Source organism: Geotrypetes seraphini, chromosome 10 (genome assembly GCF_902459505.1).
Source record: "Geotrypetes seraphini chromosome 10, aGeoSer1.1, whole genome shotgun sequence".
Lineage (NCBI taxonomy): Eukaryota > Metazoa > Chordata > Amphibia > Gymnophiona > Dermophiidae > Geotrypetes > Geotrypetes seraphini.
The window spans coordinates 7,048,421-7,063,056 of record NC_047093.1 but is presented as its reverse complement, the minus strand read 5'-3'; the positions used below and the strand labels follow the sequence as shown (position 1 = coordinate 7,063,056).

General features: G+C 41.6%; 1 protein-coding gene across 2 annotated transcripts in view; it reads left to right on the top strand.

Annotated features, from left to right (window-relative positions):
• AATK (apoptosis associated tyrosine kinase) overlaps positions 1-14,636 on the top strand; it is a 158,022-nt gene that overhangs the window by 125,965 nt on the left and 17,421 nt on the right. For both annotated transcript variants that reach the window (XM_033961460.1, XM_033961459.1), the window contains 3 exons: positions 8,160-8,293; positions 12,002-12,086; positions 13,040-13,161. In XM_033961460.1, coding sequence (XP_033817351.1) covers positions 8,160-8,293; positions 12,002-12,086; positions 13,040-13,161 — 341 coding nt within the window. The remainder of the gene's footprint in view (positions 1-8,159; positions 8,294-12,001; positions 12,087-13,039; positions 13,162-14,636) is intronic.

Here is a 14,636-nt window from a genome sequence, read left to right as displayed (position 1 = left end):
TTCTCCCTTACCCTCCCCCCACCCTTTTATTACTTTAATATAATATTTCAAATTTTACAGAAAGTATACAACATATTAGAATAGAATTGATAAATATTCAATAACATTTTTATATCTAATACAATATGTTCTAATTAAATTTTATCCCTTCTCCCTCCCCCCACCCTTCTATTAGTATTCATTCATATATTACATTTTGTATAATATATTATAATATATTATGTATAAATTATTTTCCTTACCCCCCCTCTATGTGTGTCATGAAAAAAAAAAAAAAAAATCCCTATAAGAAGAAAAGAAGAAGAAATTTTTATTATTTATTCATTACAGTATTTTGTCAATGGCCCCCATATTTTTATAAATTTAGTGTATGTCCCCCTTTGTATTGCTATTGTTCTTTCCATTTTAAATAAATGACATATCGTATTCCACCAAAATGTATAATTTAGGTTGTTGTAATTTTTCCAGTTGTTAGTTATATGTTGAATGGCAACCCCTGTCATAATTAATAAAAGTTTGTTATTTTCTGTTGAAATTTGACTTTTTTTTCTCATCATTGTTCCAAATAAAATTGTATCATATGATATTGCAATATGATTTTCCATCAATTTATTAATTTGTGGCCAAATTGAATTCCAAAAAATTTTAATATAGGGACAATGATATAATAAATGATCTAATGTCCCTGGTTCTAGATTACAGTGCCAGCATTTATTAGACTTAGAGCTGTCTAATTTTTGCAAACGTGTAGGGGTCCAAAAAGCTCTATGTAATAAAAAGAACCAGGTTTGTCTCATAGATGCTGACACTGTACATCCCATTCTCCAAGACCAAATTAGTGGCCATTGAGATGCATTAATCTGATGTCCAATCTCAATGCTCCAAATGTCTCTTAGACCATTTTTTGGTTTTTTATTCAAATATCCAGATATTAATTTATACCACAAAGCGGCTTGATGTCCTAGGAAGTCTGCTTTAAAACATAAGAACTTTAAACTATATTGATTGTTTAATGTTTTCCATTCAGGGAACCCAACCTGAATGGCCTGCTTCAATTGCAACCATTTAAAACTTTGTGTTTTATTAAGACCAAATCTATGTTGCAATTGTGTAAAATCCAGCAGTTTACCTTCTGAAATAACATCGTCTAAAGATCTAATGCCTGCAATAATCCAGTTCTTCCAAAGGATTTGAGCTCCGCCAATTTTGATCTTGGAGTTTATCCATATGGATTGATTAGTTGATTTGTATATTGGGATGAGTGTTAATTTATCAATAAATCTCAACGTTTTCCAAGTATCTATTATTATTTTATTTTCTCTGTATCTTCTGGGTATATTAATACTTGGCATATGAACTAAATTTAGGGGAAACATAAGGCGCCATTCCAAATATAACCAATCCGGTGCATTATCTATAAGTTCTGGGAGGATCCAATACATACCCTGACGTAGAATATAGGCTTGATGGTACCTATAGAAATTTGGAAAATTTACCCCTCCCTCCTTAATTGATTTTTGCAAAGTTACTAAAGCTATTCTAGGTGTTTTACCAAGCCAAAGAAATTTTGTTAAAATGCTATTGAGCTTTTTATAAAAGGACCCCTGAAAATAAATAGGTATCATACTCATTTGGTAGCAAACTACAGGCAATATCATCATTTTAATAGTTTGAACTCTTCCCCACCAAGAAATATGTAATGGGTTCCATTGCTCACATAACTCCGTAACTTTTTTTAATACATATTTTTCATTTTCTTTTACAGTGTCTTCAATTGTTTTTTTAACTTGAATGCCTAGATATTTAAATCCTTCTTTCCATATGAATGGAAAAGTATCAAATAATCCTTTTACACAATGAACATTCAAGGGTATAATTTCAGATTTATTCCAATTAATTTTATATCCTGAAAATTTGCCAAACTTATCAATTAATTCCAATAAAGAAGATAAGGTAGACTCTGGATTTCTCAAATAAAGCAAAATATCATCAGCATAAGCCGAAATTTTATATTCCATATCTGAATATGGAATACCTTGTATCTCCCTCGTTTGCTGTATTGCTAACAATAAGGGTTCTAATACAACATCAAATAACAAAGGAGATAAAGGACATCCTTGTCTAACTCCCCTCTGCAATTGAAAACCATCAGATATCTTATTATTAATATTTAATCTTGCAATCGGGAAGCTATACAATGTTTTTACCATTTGTATAAATCCAGAACCTATACCAAACCATTCTAAAGCCTGATACATAAAATTCCATTCTACCCTATCAAATGCTTTTTCAGCATCTAATGAAACTGTAAAAGCCGGTTCATCCATTTTTTTTGATAAGTTTAGCATGTGAAATAATAGTCTAGAGTTATTGGAGGAATGTCTTTTAGCAACGAAACCCGTTTGATGCATATCTATAATATGTGGGAGAGCTTTGGCTAATCTTAAAGCCAAAATTTTCGCCAAAAGTTTATTATCAACATTTATCAAAGATATAGGCCTGTAGTTTGAAACCAAAGTAGGATCTTTATTTGGCTTAGGCAAAACAATTATTATTGATTCAGCCATAGTACCTTTTATATTACCTTTTATAAGTTGTGTCTGATATAATTTTAATAAATGTGGGGAAAGGATATTTTGAAATGTTTTATAAAATTCTACTGTGTAACCATCACCACCTGGAGCGGATCCAACTCTAAGAGATCTCAATGCTGTTTCTAATTCTTTTAATGATATAGGTTCTTCTAAACTTCTTTTTATATGATCAGGAATTTTAGGTCCATTAATTAAATCTAAAAAATTTTTTCCATCTTTTTGTTTCTCCAAATGAGATTCGGAAGAATACAGGTCCTTATAAAATTTTAAAAATTGTTTTAATATTATATTTGTTTGATTTGTTATTATACCATTATCATCTTTTATTCCATTAATATTAGTTCTCCTTTTTTTTGCCTTAAGATAATTTGCCAATAATTTCCCTGCCTTATTAGAACTTCCATAATACACTGTTTGCTTGGAAAACAAATCCAAGGTTTTACTGTACATTAAAATGAGGTCATCCTCTCTGTCCCAACGGGCTCCCAATCTAAATTATAGTAAATATGGAAGTGAGACAGGGGAGTAATATAGACACAAAAGGCAAAAAAAAAGGGAACTACAAAATCCAGTGTCAAGCATAAAAGAAAAGCAAAGGAGAAGAAAAACAGCAAAATTAAATATACTGGGGATTTTAAAAAATTGAAAATTTAAAAGAAATCCCAGTCGATCACAGCGATTATAGAGCTCTACAGTCAAAGTAGTCACCCCTTGGCTCAGATGGTGGAGACTGTCAGGAAAAGATTTTGAGGCCAGACGCCTTAACATTTACCTACTGCAAGGCAATATAGACCCAAATGGGAAGCATCTGGCACAGAATTGGCTGCAAAATGTTACCAGTTCTTAACATTAAAGAAACAAGTCAAGGATAAAGACTGACCAAGTGTAGCACAAATAAGGATGGAAGTAAAACCCGGAAGTCTCAATCCATCCTCCTTTTTCTGGAGCCATAAGGTAACTTGAAACTAAGGCCATTTCTCTGTGGTCCCCAACTTCCTCAGCTGCCTGTGTGATATTACCCCTCCCCCATATGCTCCATGCACCTAACTGGTCCCTCCGCTCCCAGGATGAAATATGCCTCAAAACGCCCCTTTGACTGCAAACTGCCATACAACGGTCCTACTCCCACTTCACACCGAGCCATCACAGATCAGATCCCTTAAAGGAAAGCAATAAAAACAGACCTCTTCATCTAACCCCCTGCCCTTGACCCATGGACTACAAAAGACATGTGTCATGCAAGGAAAACTGACATTGTAAAATCTTGCTCTGTAACTGGGAAACTGTATATTATGTATATTAATATTAGACCTCTAGTATGTGGCAGGTGGGATAAAAACTTCTATCATAATCATGTACTGAAATGATGTACAGTACTCCCCCGATATTCGCGAATATTCCATTCCAGGAACCCCCGCGAATGTTGAAAAAACGCGAATACGGTTTATAGCAGGGAAGACAGGAGAGGGTAGATGGAGAGGCAGGAGGGAGCAGCCGGAGCGCCGGCGAGTGAAGGAAATCACTCGCGGTATGCTCTGACCACCTCTTCCTGCATTCAAAGCAGCTCCTGATTGGTGAGGCCCGACTTTAGTGCAGGAAGAGGCGGTCGGAGCATACCGCGAGTGATTTCCTTCACTCGCCGGCGCTCCGGCTGCTCTCTCCTGCCCGGTCATTCGCGGTCGGAAAATACCGTGAATGATTGGGATCGCAAACCGCCGACTGCGAATGACCGGGGGAGCACTGTATGTTTAACCTGTCACCCGTTCTGAGCTCTTGAAGCAGCTCAGGGGGAAGGTTTTCTTAGCACTGAAGCCTAGAATTTGGAATTATTCCAGTGTGAGGACAGTGTCGGGCAGTTTTATACAGCAAATGACAAGATGATTCAGGATAGGCTGGAGTGGATTTCAACAGCAGCTCTTATAGCTGGAGCTTAAGGACAGAGCTGGGCTGACTTCTACCATCTGCGTCCCAGAAATGCCAAAGAAAGTCAATTGAATCATGAATGGATAATGAGCAGACTGGACGGACTGTTCATTCAACATTATAACGCTACCAGACTTGTGACTTGGCTTCATGTTCCAAGTTTATGCTCATTTGCTGTACCGCCTGGGGCTAAGCCTTCTCCGTGGTTTACAGTAGGTTAAGGATCATATGAATCCAGCACCATTAAATCTACACTGGTTACCATTAGCCCCATGTGCAATTTAAGGATATGATAGAGACTTACAAGATCATGAAGGGCATAGAGAGAGTAGAGAGGGACAGAAAGAGAGAGAGAAAGGGAGACAGAGAGAAAGAGAGAGAGAGAGAAAGAGAGATAGATAGATAGAGAAAGATTGGAGAAACTGGGACTCTTTTCCCTGGAGAAGAGGAGACTTAGAGGGAATATGATAGAGACTTACAAGATCATGAAGGGCATAGAGAGAGTAGAGAGGGACAAATTCTTCAAACTTTCAAAAAATAAAAGAACAAGAGGGCATTCGGAAAAGTTGAAAGGGGACAGATTCAAAACGAATGCTAGGAAGTTCTTCTTTACCCAACGTGTGGTGGACACCTGGAATGCGCTTCCTGAGGGCGTAATAGGGCAGAGTACAGTACTGGGGTTCAAGAAAGGATTGGACAATTTCCTACTGGAAAAGGGGATAGAGGATTACTGCACAGGTCCTGGACCTGTTGGGCCGCCGCGTGAGCGGACTGCTGGGCACGATGGACCTCAGGTCTGACCCAGCGGAGGCATTGCTTATGTTCTTATGTTCTTAAGGTTCTTACTCTAGGATTTTTTCTCAAGAGTTTTGTAAAGTTAGAAGCCCAATTATCGGAAGTGTTATTGTCTGTCTATGTCTGTTGAGCTAGTTCTTGCCCTTTTTTCGGGGAGAGGTTATTGCTGTAAATTTGCTATTTTAATTTTGGAAAACCACTTTGAATTTGGATAAGGCAGGATGTCAAATTTTAATGAACTTTGATCCATATTCCAAAGTGGATCCTGAGATCATCTGTAGAAATTCTGGTTTGCTGAAAGCAGACTTAAAGGAATAAGTTGGAGACTCTTCCCTGATGCTGGATGAAATTATAAAATCTCTCTAAAGAGATTTGGGCGCTAAGTGAATTTGTAGCTTTAAGGCTGGCTTTGAATAATTACTTGGCATATATTGGCGGAGGCGAAGGAAGGCTTATTGCAGTGATCATAACATTTTTGTGATTATTACATTCTTGGTCTGTTTAAGCTTTTATGTAGTGAGGTATTTTTTTATCATGCTTACTCTACTTTCTCAGCTTATCAATTATATCATAAATGTTAATTTGTGCTATTCTAATAGATTGTAGCTTATGAAATTGTTAGCAGAATAGAAATGAAATTAAGTCTTGCTCAGCCCTGCGCAGCTGCCCTCAGGGCGTCGGCAGTGATGCCTCATCGCAAGACCCAGCTCCCTGCTCTTCATGTGTTATGTGCGTCCCTCACTGTGCACCTGATGCAGAAGTACAAGACGCAGGAATGGAAATATTTATTTATTTAATGGGATTTATTCATCGCCTTTATGAAGTGATTCACCCAACGCGGCGTGACACAGAAGTTGTGTCAAACAATTGTCTTAGCTAATACAGGCTACAGCCAATGTTTTAACAAGTCCGCATTATGGGCCCCTTTTACGAAACTCATAGGAACTGAATGGGCTTCGGTGCATTTGCCGAGGAGGAAACGCTGCCATGGCTTTCTAAAAGGGACCCTATATCCCATAACCTAACCAATACGTCACCTACCCACCTCCATCCCACTACCCTCTGGCTCCTCTCTGCAGCTTGAGTTCTCGAGCAAGGTCTTGGGCATCATCATTGATTCTACATTGTCCTTCAATGACCACCTCCAATCCTTGGTAAAAAAAAAAATGCTTTTTCAGCCTTCACATGCTGAGGAAAGTTAGATCCTGCTTCCATCAAAAACATTTTACCCTCCTTGTCCAATCCATCATCCTCTCCAGATTGGACTATTGCAACTCTATCTACTTAAGCCTAAGTAAGAAAAACCTCCACAGACTCCATCGGATTCAGAATGCCGCGGCCAAGCTCATCTTCGCTAAAAGTAAATTTGACCATGTCTCCCCGCTCCTGGCCAAGTTCCACTGGCTTCTGATAATCGCCAGGGTCCACTGATGATTACTCCTAAGTCCCGGACTTCAGAAGAACGGGACTTAGGAGTAATCATCAGTGCAGACATGAAGGCTGCCAAACAAGTAGAGAAGGCCTCATCCAAGGCAAGGCAAATGATGGGATGTATCAAGAGAAGCTTCGTCAGCCGCAAACCTGAAGTCATAATGCCACTTTACAGAGCCATGGTGAGACCTCATCTGGAGTACTGTGTGCAATTCTGGAGGCCACATTACCGTAAAGATGTGCTTCGAGCCGAGTCGGTCCAGCGGATGGCCACTAGAATGGTCTCCGGACTCAAGGGTCTCTCATATGAAGAAAGACTGGGCAAATTGCAGCTCTATACTCTAGAGGAACGCAGGGAAAGGGGTGACATGATTGAGACATTTAAATACGTCACAGGTCGTGTCGAGCTGGAAGACGACATATTCGTTCCCAAGGGACTCTCGGTCACAAGGGGGCACCCGCTTAAACTCAGAGGAGGGAAATTTAGTGGTGACACCGGGAAGTACTTCACAGAAAGGGTGGTGGATCATTGAAACAAACTTCCGGTGCAGGTGATCAAGGTCACCAGCGTGCTCGACTTTAAGAATAAATGGGACATCCACGTGGGATCCCTACGAAGGTCGAGCTAAGGAACTAAGTCATCAGAACTCAGACTTAATGGGGTGGGTCAGTAGAGTGGGCAGACTTGATGGGCAGTAGCCCTTTTCTGCCGTCATCTTTCTATGTTTCTATGTTTCTACTATAAATGCGCCTGCTTAACTTTCAAAATCCTATATGGTATCTTCCCTCCCTTTATCCCTCTTTCTTGGAATTCCTCAAACCCTAATACCACCAGATCCTCCCACAAATTAAAACTATCCTTCCCCTCGCTAAAAGGCATTTCCCACACAGGAAAGCTAGGGACTTCCCTCCACTTCAAAATCACTGAGCTCTGGAACAACCTTACCTCCCCTCTTCGGAACTTGAGCTCTCTCCAAGTTTTCCGCAAACATCTGAAAACCTGGCTTTTCTCAAAAAATGTAAGTCTCCCTCCAACTTAGGAATCAAGGAAACTCTTATATCTTGGCATCCCAAGTCCTCTAAATTTTCTTCACACTTTTACCTCTAACCCTCTGTTGTAGTTCCTTCCTATTTCTCCTACTGTAAACCGCGTCGAGCTCTACAAACGTGGAGATGATGCGGTATACAAACCTAAGGATTAGATTAGATTAGATTAGTGAGGCTGCATCTAATCTAATCTAATCCTTAGGTTTACATCTGTTGTAAAGTTATAGGAAATTGAGCTGAAAGATTACTTCACAGGCCAAGGAAGCCATGAAGGGCATCAGGACATCAAGAAGGGCATTAGGAAAGGGTTAACAGGCTCCTTTCTGCTTCTCAAGATTAAAGGATCTGTGACTTTTCTGCTTTGCACAGGGAGACCTCAAGGGTTACCTCCGAAGCTGCAGAGCAGCTGATTCAATGGCTCCAGACCCCCTGACGCTGCAGAGGATGGCGTGTGAGGTGGCGTGTGGCCTTCTGCACCTGCACAGAAATAACTATGTGCACAGGTAGGGGTTTCTCTTCAAACAGCGCAGTGGGGGGGGGGGGGAGGGGGGATTTTGAGGTTCCACTGTGCAGCCCTTGCTGGAGGTTCTATCATTATTGTATTTCATTACCCTGCCTTTCCCTTTGTTTTCCTTTTCTGTTTATTCTGTTAGTCGTTAATTTAATATGTTTTGTTCAGTGTCCATCTGTCTTTTATAACCCCTGTATTATCTGTAAATTGAATGATTTGTTCATCGCTTAGATATTTGAGTAAGCGATTAATCAAATACTTGTTAAACTTGAAACTTGAAGATGGATGACAGCCATGTGGGTCCAGGTACCTTCGGCTGCAACTCAGCTGAATAAAGGGATGCAGGGGCACGGTCTTCCTAAGGGCATCACACCCCTCCTCCTCTCTGCCCCCCCCAGCTCCTCTCCTTGCCGCATGCCCATACCTTTTTTTACTTCCCCAGCACGACGTTGCTGCCCGCGTCGGCATTGGCGCCCCCTCTGACGCCACTTCTGGGACCCGCAACTAGGAAGTGACATCAAAGGGCAAACCAACACCAACGTGGGCACGCCGCTTACGACATAGAAATTATAAAGGTAGGGGGAAAGTGAAAGGGGACGCTCATGCAGCAGAAGGGAGCCAGGGCGAGGCGGGGGAAGGGCACCACTGTGCCACTGAACTCGGCTCTCCAGCCCCAACGTGTCTGCGGAGCACCACTATATATCTTCGACTGCAGTGGGTCCCAACCCTGTCCTGGAGGAGCCTCAGGCCAGCCCTAATGAATATGCATATGAGAGATTTGCATCTAATGGAAGTGACAGGCATGCAAATCTGCTCCTTGCATATTCATTAGGGCTATCCTGAAAACCCGATTGGCCTGGAGGTCCTCCAGGGTTGGGGAACCACTGATTTAGAGGCGGCAGGATTATCAGATGTCCAGATTTGCCAGGACTTGTCCTCTTTGTGGAGAAATGTCCAGGCGACCAGATGGCTTTTCAAAAGTGTTGAGCTAGGGGAACACATCTGGAGAGCATGTGGAATGGAGCAGGGCTGAGGCGGAATGGGGCGGGGCCACGTGTCCTCTTTTTTTGCTTCAAACATCTGGAGGGACCTGCTCCAAAGACACGACCAAAACACTGCGCGAGTCGATCTCCAACCGAGCACAGACCGGCAAATCAGTCCCTGAAAGCATGCAGCACAGGCTAGGGATTCAGATTGAGCACAGAACGATCAATCAGGTCCCCATTGTGCTACTTTAGTTCATAGATTTGAATTTACAGGGACACAAAATCGTAATTTCAACCAAAAGTAAAATCTACAGACTGGGTGCCATGGTGTCTAATATAGGAATGACAGATTGTGATGACGATGTGCAGATGTTAGCCCAGCTGTGCTCTCAGTTCCTAGGGGGAGGGGGGATCTTCCCTTGCACCGGCTTTTCTTGCAACTCTTGTGGTCACGTTCTGTAACAATATCCTGATGCCGACTGAGTGGGCTTTGCAGACTCCAGCATCAGTGATTTTGTTGTAGAGGGTGATCTGTGGCTCCAGTTCTCTGGGATGACACCGCTTTTCTTTCTCGATGGCCTGCTGCATGGATCGGCGTCTCGCTCCGCTCTCGGAGAATCTTCTCAGCTCCTGGCAGATCTCCAGCACATCGGTTCTCCAGCCTGAACATCCGATTACACCGAGATCCTTTGCATACCTTCCCTTCCTGGTTTCTCGGTGCTTTTCCATCTTTTAATGCAGCTTTGTCACTGCCTCGACTTTTGGTCCTCTCTCTTTTGCCCTACCAGAAAAAAAAAATAGTCTCCTAAGACCCACACAGCTAAAGTCATTGATCTCTGAAGCACAAAAGAGTATTTGAACTAGTATGTCCTCTGACCTTTGTAATATTACTGGAAAAGGCAGGCGAGTTTTAAGGAAGATAAGAATGTGTCTGTAAGGCCAGAACAGACTGAGAGGAGGGCAAAAGAGACTGGATGAAGATACGAAAATGGAGGCCAGAGGTGTATTAGCTGATGGAATATTTTCCTACCTTATTAATGTAGACACAGAGGGCAAGAAGCAATTCAGAGAGACATTGTATTCTCTATATTTGTGTATTTGTGCAAACAGTGCTTCAAAATGTCTGTGCAAGGAGGAAGTGTTTGCAGGGGAATGCATCTACGAAAGGGAGCAAGAGACACACCCACGGATGTCTGTGCAGTGTGACTGGCTGCCTCGGAGTGAATGTTTACGTTAAATTAACTTAGGGTTACCTGGCCCCACCTCCAGCTCCGCCCCATTCTGTCCCCAGCCAAACCTCCTGTCTCCTTCCCCGAGGTGTGGAGGGCCTCTGCGCATGCGCACGCATATGATGTCATCAGATTGAGGCCCCACACAGGCGTAGAAGGCCTCCAGACCCAGGCCCAAGCACAGTCCTCTAAAAAGAGGACATGTCCCAAACATCTGGTAACCCTACGTTAACTGCTCTTGAACCCGTGATCAGGTTACACTCCTCTGAGTTCCACAGGCACTAAGTGGGGAATTCTGTAGGTTTAGTTGGTGGCGATAATTGACACGTCACATCTTATAATTGTCAAAAATTGGAATTCATTGACATTTAGGTGCCTGACAGGGTAGGGGTGAGTCTCTGAAAGCCGTCGTCTAAAGCGCCCACCTAAAAGAGGAGTGGATTTAGGCGCTGCCGTTGTGTGCCTATCTTAAGTACCCACCCTGGCCTAAATATGGTACGTCTAAAAGTTAGGATGCCTGACGCTGCTTCTGCCTGTATACAGGGCACTAACGGTCCTAGAATCGCGCTTAGCACTGCTCTAATTGGCGCCAATCATTCGGGGCGATATAGAGAGAATCAGGTCATTCATGGTTTTGAACTAAAATTCAATGTACTGTTCACAGGATTTCTAACATTTCTGAAGACGAAACACGCAGGGGTCAATTGTGAAAAAAGAAATGCTCAACTGAAAATTCCACTAAATGTAGACTTAAATTAAAGAACCAACATTTACACATGGAAATCGTATCCCTAATTTAGATGCTCAGTGTCTAAAATCAGGGCTAAGCGTAATGTAACTCCACCAGCGTAAGAAGCCAACCTTAATCGGGTTTCAGACAGGCTAATTTTGGCTCCTAACCTCCTGTGTTGGGCATCGAACCCTTTTGAAAACTGTCTCTTTCCTTGCTAACTAATGTTAACGCCATCTCCACGCAATACCACCCAGAGTCCTCTGCTGTTGAGATTTCCCCCGACAGAAAGCAGGTGGTGGGAGATCACTGGTAGCAATGGAAAACGAATTTAGAAGTGGTTAATAAATAATTGATTTCAATTTAATAAGAGGGCATTATATATTTATTTATTGCCATGTAATAATTTTCTTGGCACTGGGGTAATAATGTGTCTTAAAGTGCGGAGCAGGTGGGAAATAACGTCTTCTGAGCACATCGCCCTGAGTAGTAACTTGGTGTAATATTCAATTCAGTCTTCAATCCTACAAATTGCCCTAGTGGAGTTCTGTGCGGTTTACAAAAAGATAACCTGGACAGACCCAGGAATTACAATACAACATAAAATCTATCAATTTCTAGCTGATGCATCATCTTCAGAATAATAGCATCTGAACACGCAGGCCTGTTGTAAAATCATGTTGGCAGTGCTGGTGTAATAATGTATTTATGCCGCTGGACTGGTAAAATAACAGCTGTACCTTTCTTTTCTATAGTGATCTGGCCCTACGAAACTGCTCACTCACTGCAGATCTGATAGTCAAAATTGGAGATTTTGGTCTGTCCCATTGCAAGTACAAAGTAAGTGAGTCTGTGAGGGGGGAGAGGTGGGCTTCAGAAGGTTTGGCTTGAGCACTTTCGATTTCTTTAATATGTCCGTATACAATCTGAAAACAAAAGGAGAAAGCGACAAGGGGAGGGTCTTCTAGAACCATAATGGTTTGGGCTCCATGCTGCGGTTAGATGCTTCAGGGTATCCCATCTCCTCTCCTGTTCAAGAAGCTTAAATATGCAACCATGGTGAGACCTCAACTGGAATACTGTGTGCAATTCTGGAGGCCACATTACCTTAAAGACGTGCTTAGAGTTGAGTCAGTTCAGCGGATGGCCACTAGGATGATCTCGGGGCTCAAGGGTCTCTCGTACGAAGAAAATTGCAGCTTTACACTCTAGAGGAACGCAGGGAAAGGGGGGACATGATTGAGACATTTAAATACGTCACAGGACGTGTCAAGGTGAAAGACGACATCTTCTTTCTCAAAGGACCCTAGGTCACAAGGGGGCACCCGCTCATACTCAGAGGAGGGAAATTTAATGGTGACACCAGGAAGTATTTCTTCACAGAAAGGGTACTAGATCACTGGAACAAGCTTCCAGTGAAGGTGATAAAGGCCACCAGCGTGCTTGACTTTAAGAATAAATGGGACATTCACTTGGGATCCCTACGAGGGTCGAGTTAAAGAACTAGATCACTAGCACTCAGACTTAATGGGGTGGGTCAGTAGAGTGGGCAGACTTGATGGGCTATAGCCCTTTTCTGCCGTCATCTTTCTATGTTTCTATGTTTCTAAAGGGACCGAGCTCAGACACTCAACCGACCTGCTTTCTTTTCTTCACCACATTGGATCTTGCGGGTCGGCTGCCTTGTTGCAAACGAGATGGGTCAAATGACCCCCCACCACCCTAGAGAAGGAAGTGGCAGCAGATAAGATGTGACATGGGACTAACACTGCCTTCTCTTCCTAACTCTTCAGGAAGATTACTTTGTGACCGCAGATCAGCTGTGGGTGCCCCTGCGCTGGATCGCCCCTGAGCTTATCGATGAAGTTCATGGGAACCTGCTGGTGGTGGACCAGACAAAGTCCAGCAACATTTGGTAAGGCATCTGAAAACGTTAGCTCTTATTGGCATTTGATATACCACCACATGGGCTACGAGAAGTCCAGTGGTTTCCATTAAAACGTATTAAAAACAGCTGCATTACAGAAAAATCATAATACAAACACATTGTAGTCATGTCATAAAATCATACTTTGCACACAAAAAGGGATATTTTAACTAATTGCCTCTTTAAATACATACAAGTAATACCCTCTAATTACTCTTTAATTCATTTCTTTAGTGAAAACATTTCATTTTAAAATTATTCAACCTAATAACATTTAATAACTTATAATCACACAATAATTTTTCACATAACAACTTTACAATTCAACTAAGTGCTCAGTAGACCGTGTGAACGGCATTGGCCAAAGATGGAAGAACCTTGTAATGTTAATCAGTAAAGAACTTCATTTAAATCCCATAGTTTATATTCTTCAAAGTTTTAATTCCTCTTCGGCACGGCCGTGACCCAGTACAAAGTAAAGTGACTCAGTGATATTGCACAACGTCAGTTAAAAGCTGCCATATAAAGGCCTCCATATTCACTTCCATACGAATGTCCGCTACTGCCAGTTGTCTCCTGCCTCCAACTCAAGCTGAGTTTCGACTTGATCGTCGTCAGGGAGATGTAAATTATCACTGCTTAAGAATTTTTCCGATATACATCCTTGGAGATTACCAGCTGGGCAAAACTGGGTCACGGCCGTGCCAAAGAGGAATTAAAATTTGAAAAATATGAACTATGTGATTGAAATGAAGTTCTGTACTGGTTAACACTACAAGGTTCTTCCATCTTTGGCCAAGGCCATTCACACGGTCTACTGAGCACTTAATTGAATTCTAACGTAATTATGTGAAACTGCCCAGCTGGTCATCTCAGGTAAGAGGTAGCAGAGAAACTCCTTCAGGCAAACACCTGTGATATGACCCATAGCCTTGGAGTCAGCAGTTGGGTATTGATCTCCACTCCCAGGCTTTCAGGATATCCCTAATGAATATACATTACAATAGTTAAATCAGCTATTTCTTGTTGGATCAATTATTTCATTGAATTATTCCACTTATATAAGTGCCATAACCGTCTTATAAGAATTATAACTAGTACATATAATTTCATATTGCAATATTTATAACTGATATTTATGAGTATAAGACGGTTATGGCACTTATATAATTGGAATAATTAAATGAAATAATTGATCCAACAAGAAATAGCTGATTTAATTATTGTAATCTTTAACAGACAGCTATTGAATGTAGTAGAATACCCCAAAGATATATATTTTTAATGAATATACATGAGAGAGATTTGCATACAGTGAAGAGAGTAGGTGTACAAATCTCTCCCATGCATATTGATTAGGGTTTGGGGCATGAATTTGCCTTGTGTCAGGACAGCAGGGCTGCAGAAGAAGGTGCCTCGTTAGGCTGTTCTAGCCCACGTAACTCCGTTTGCCTCTCTCCTTA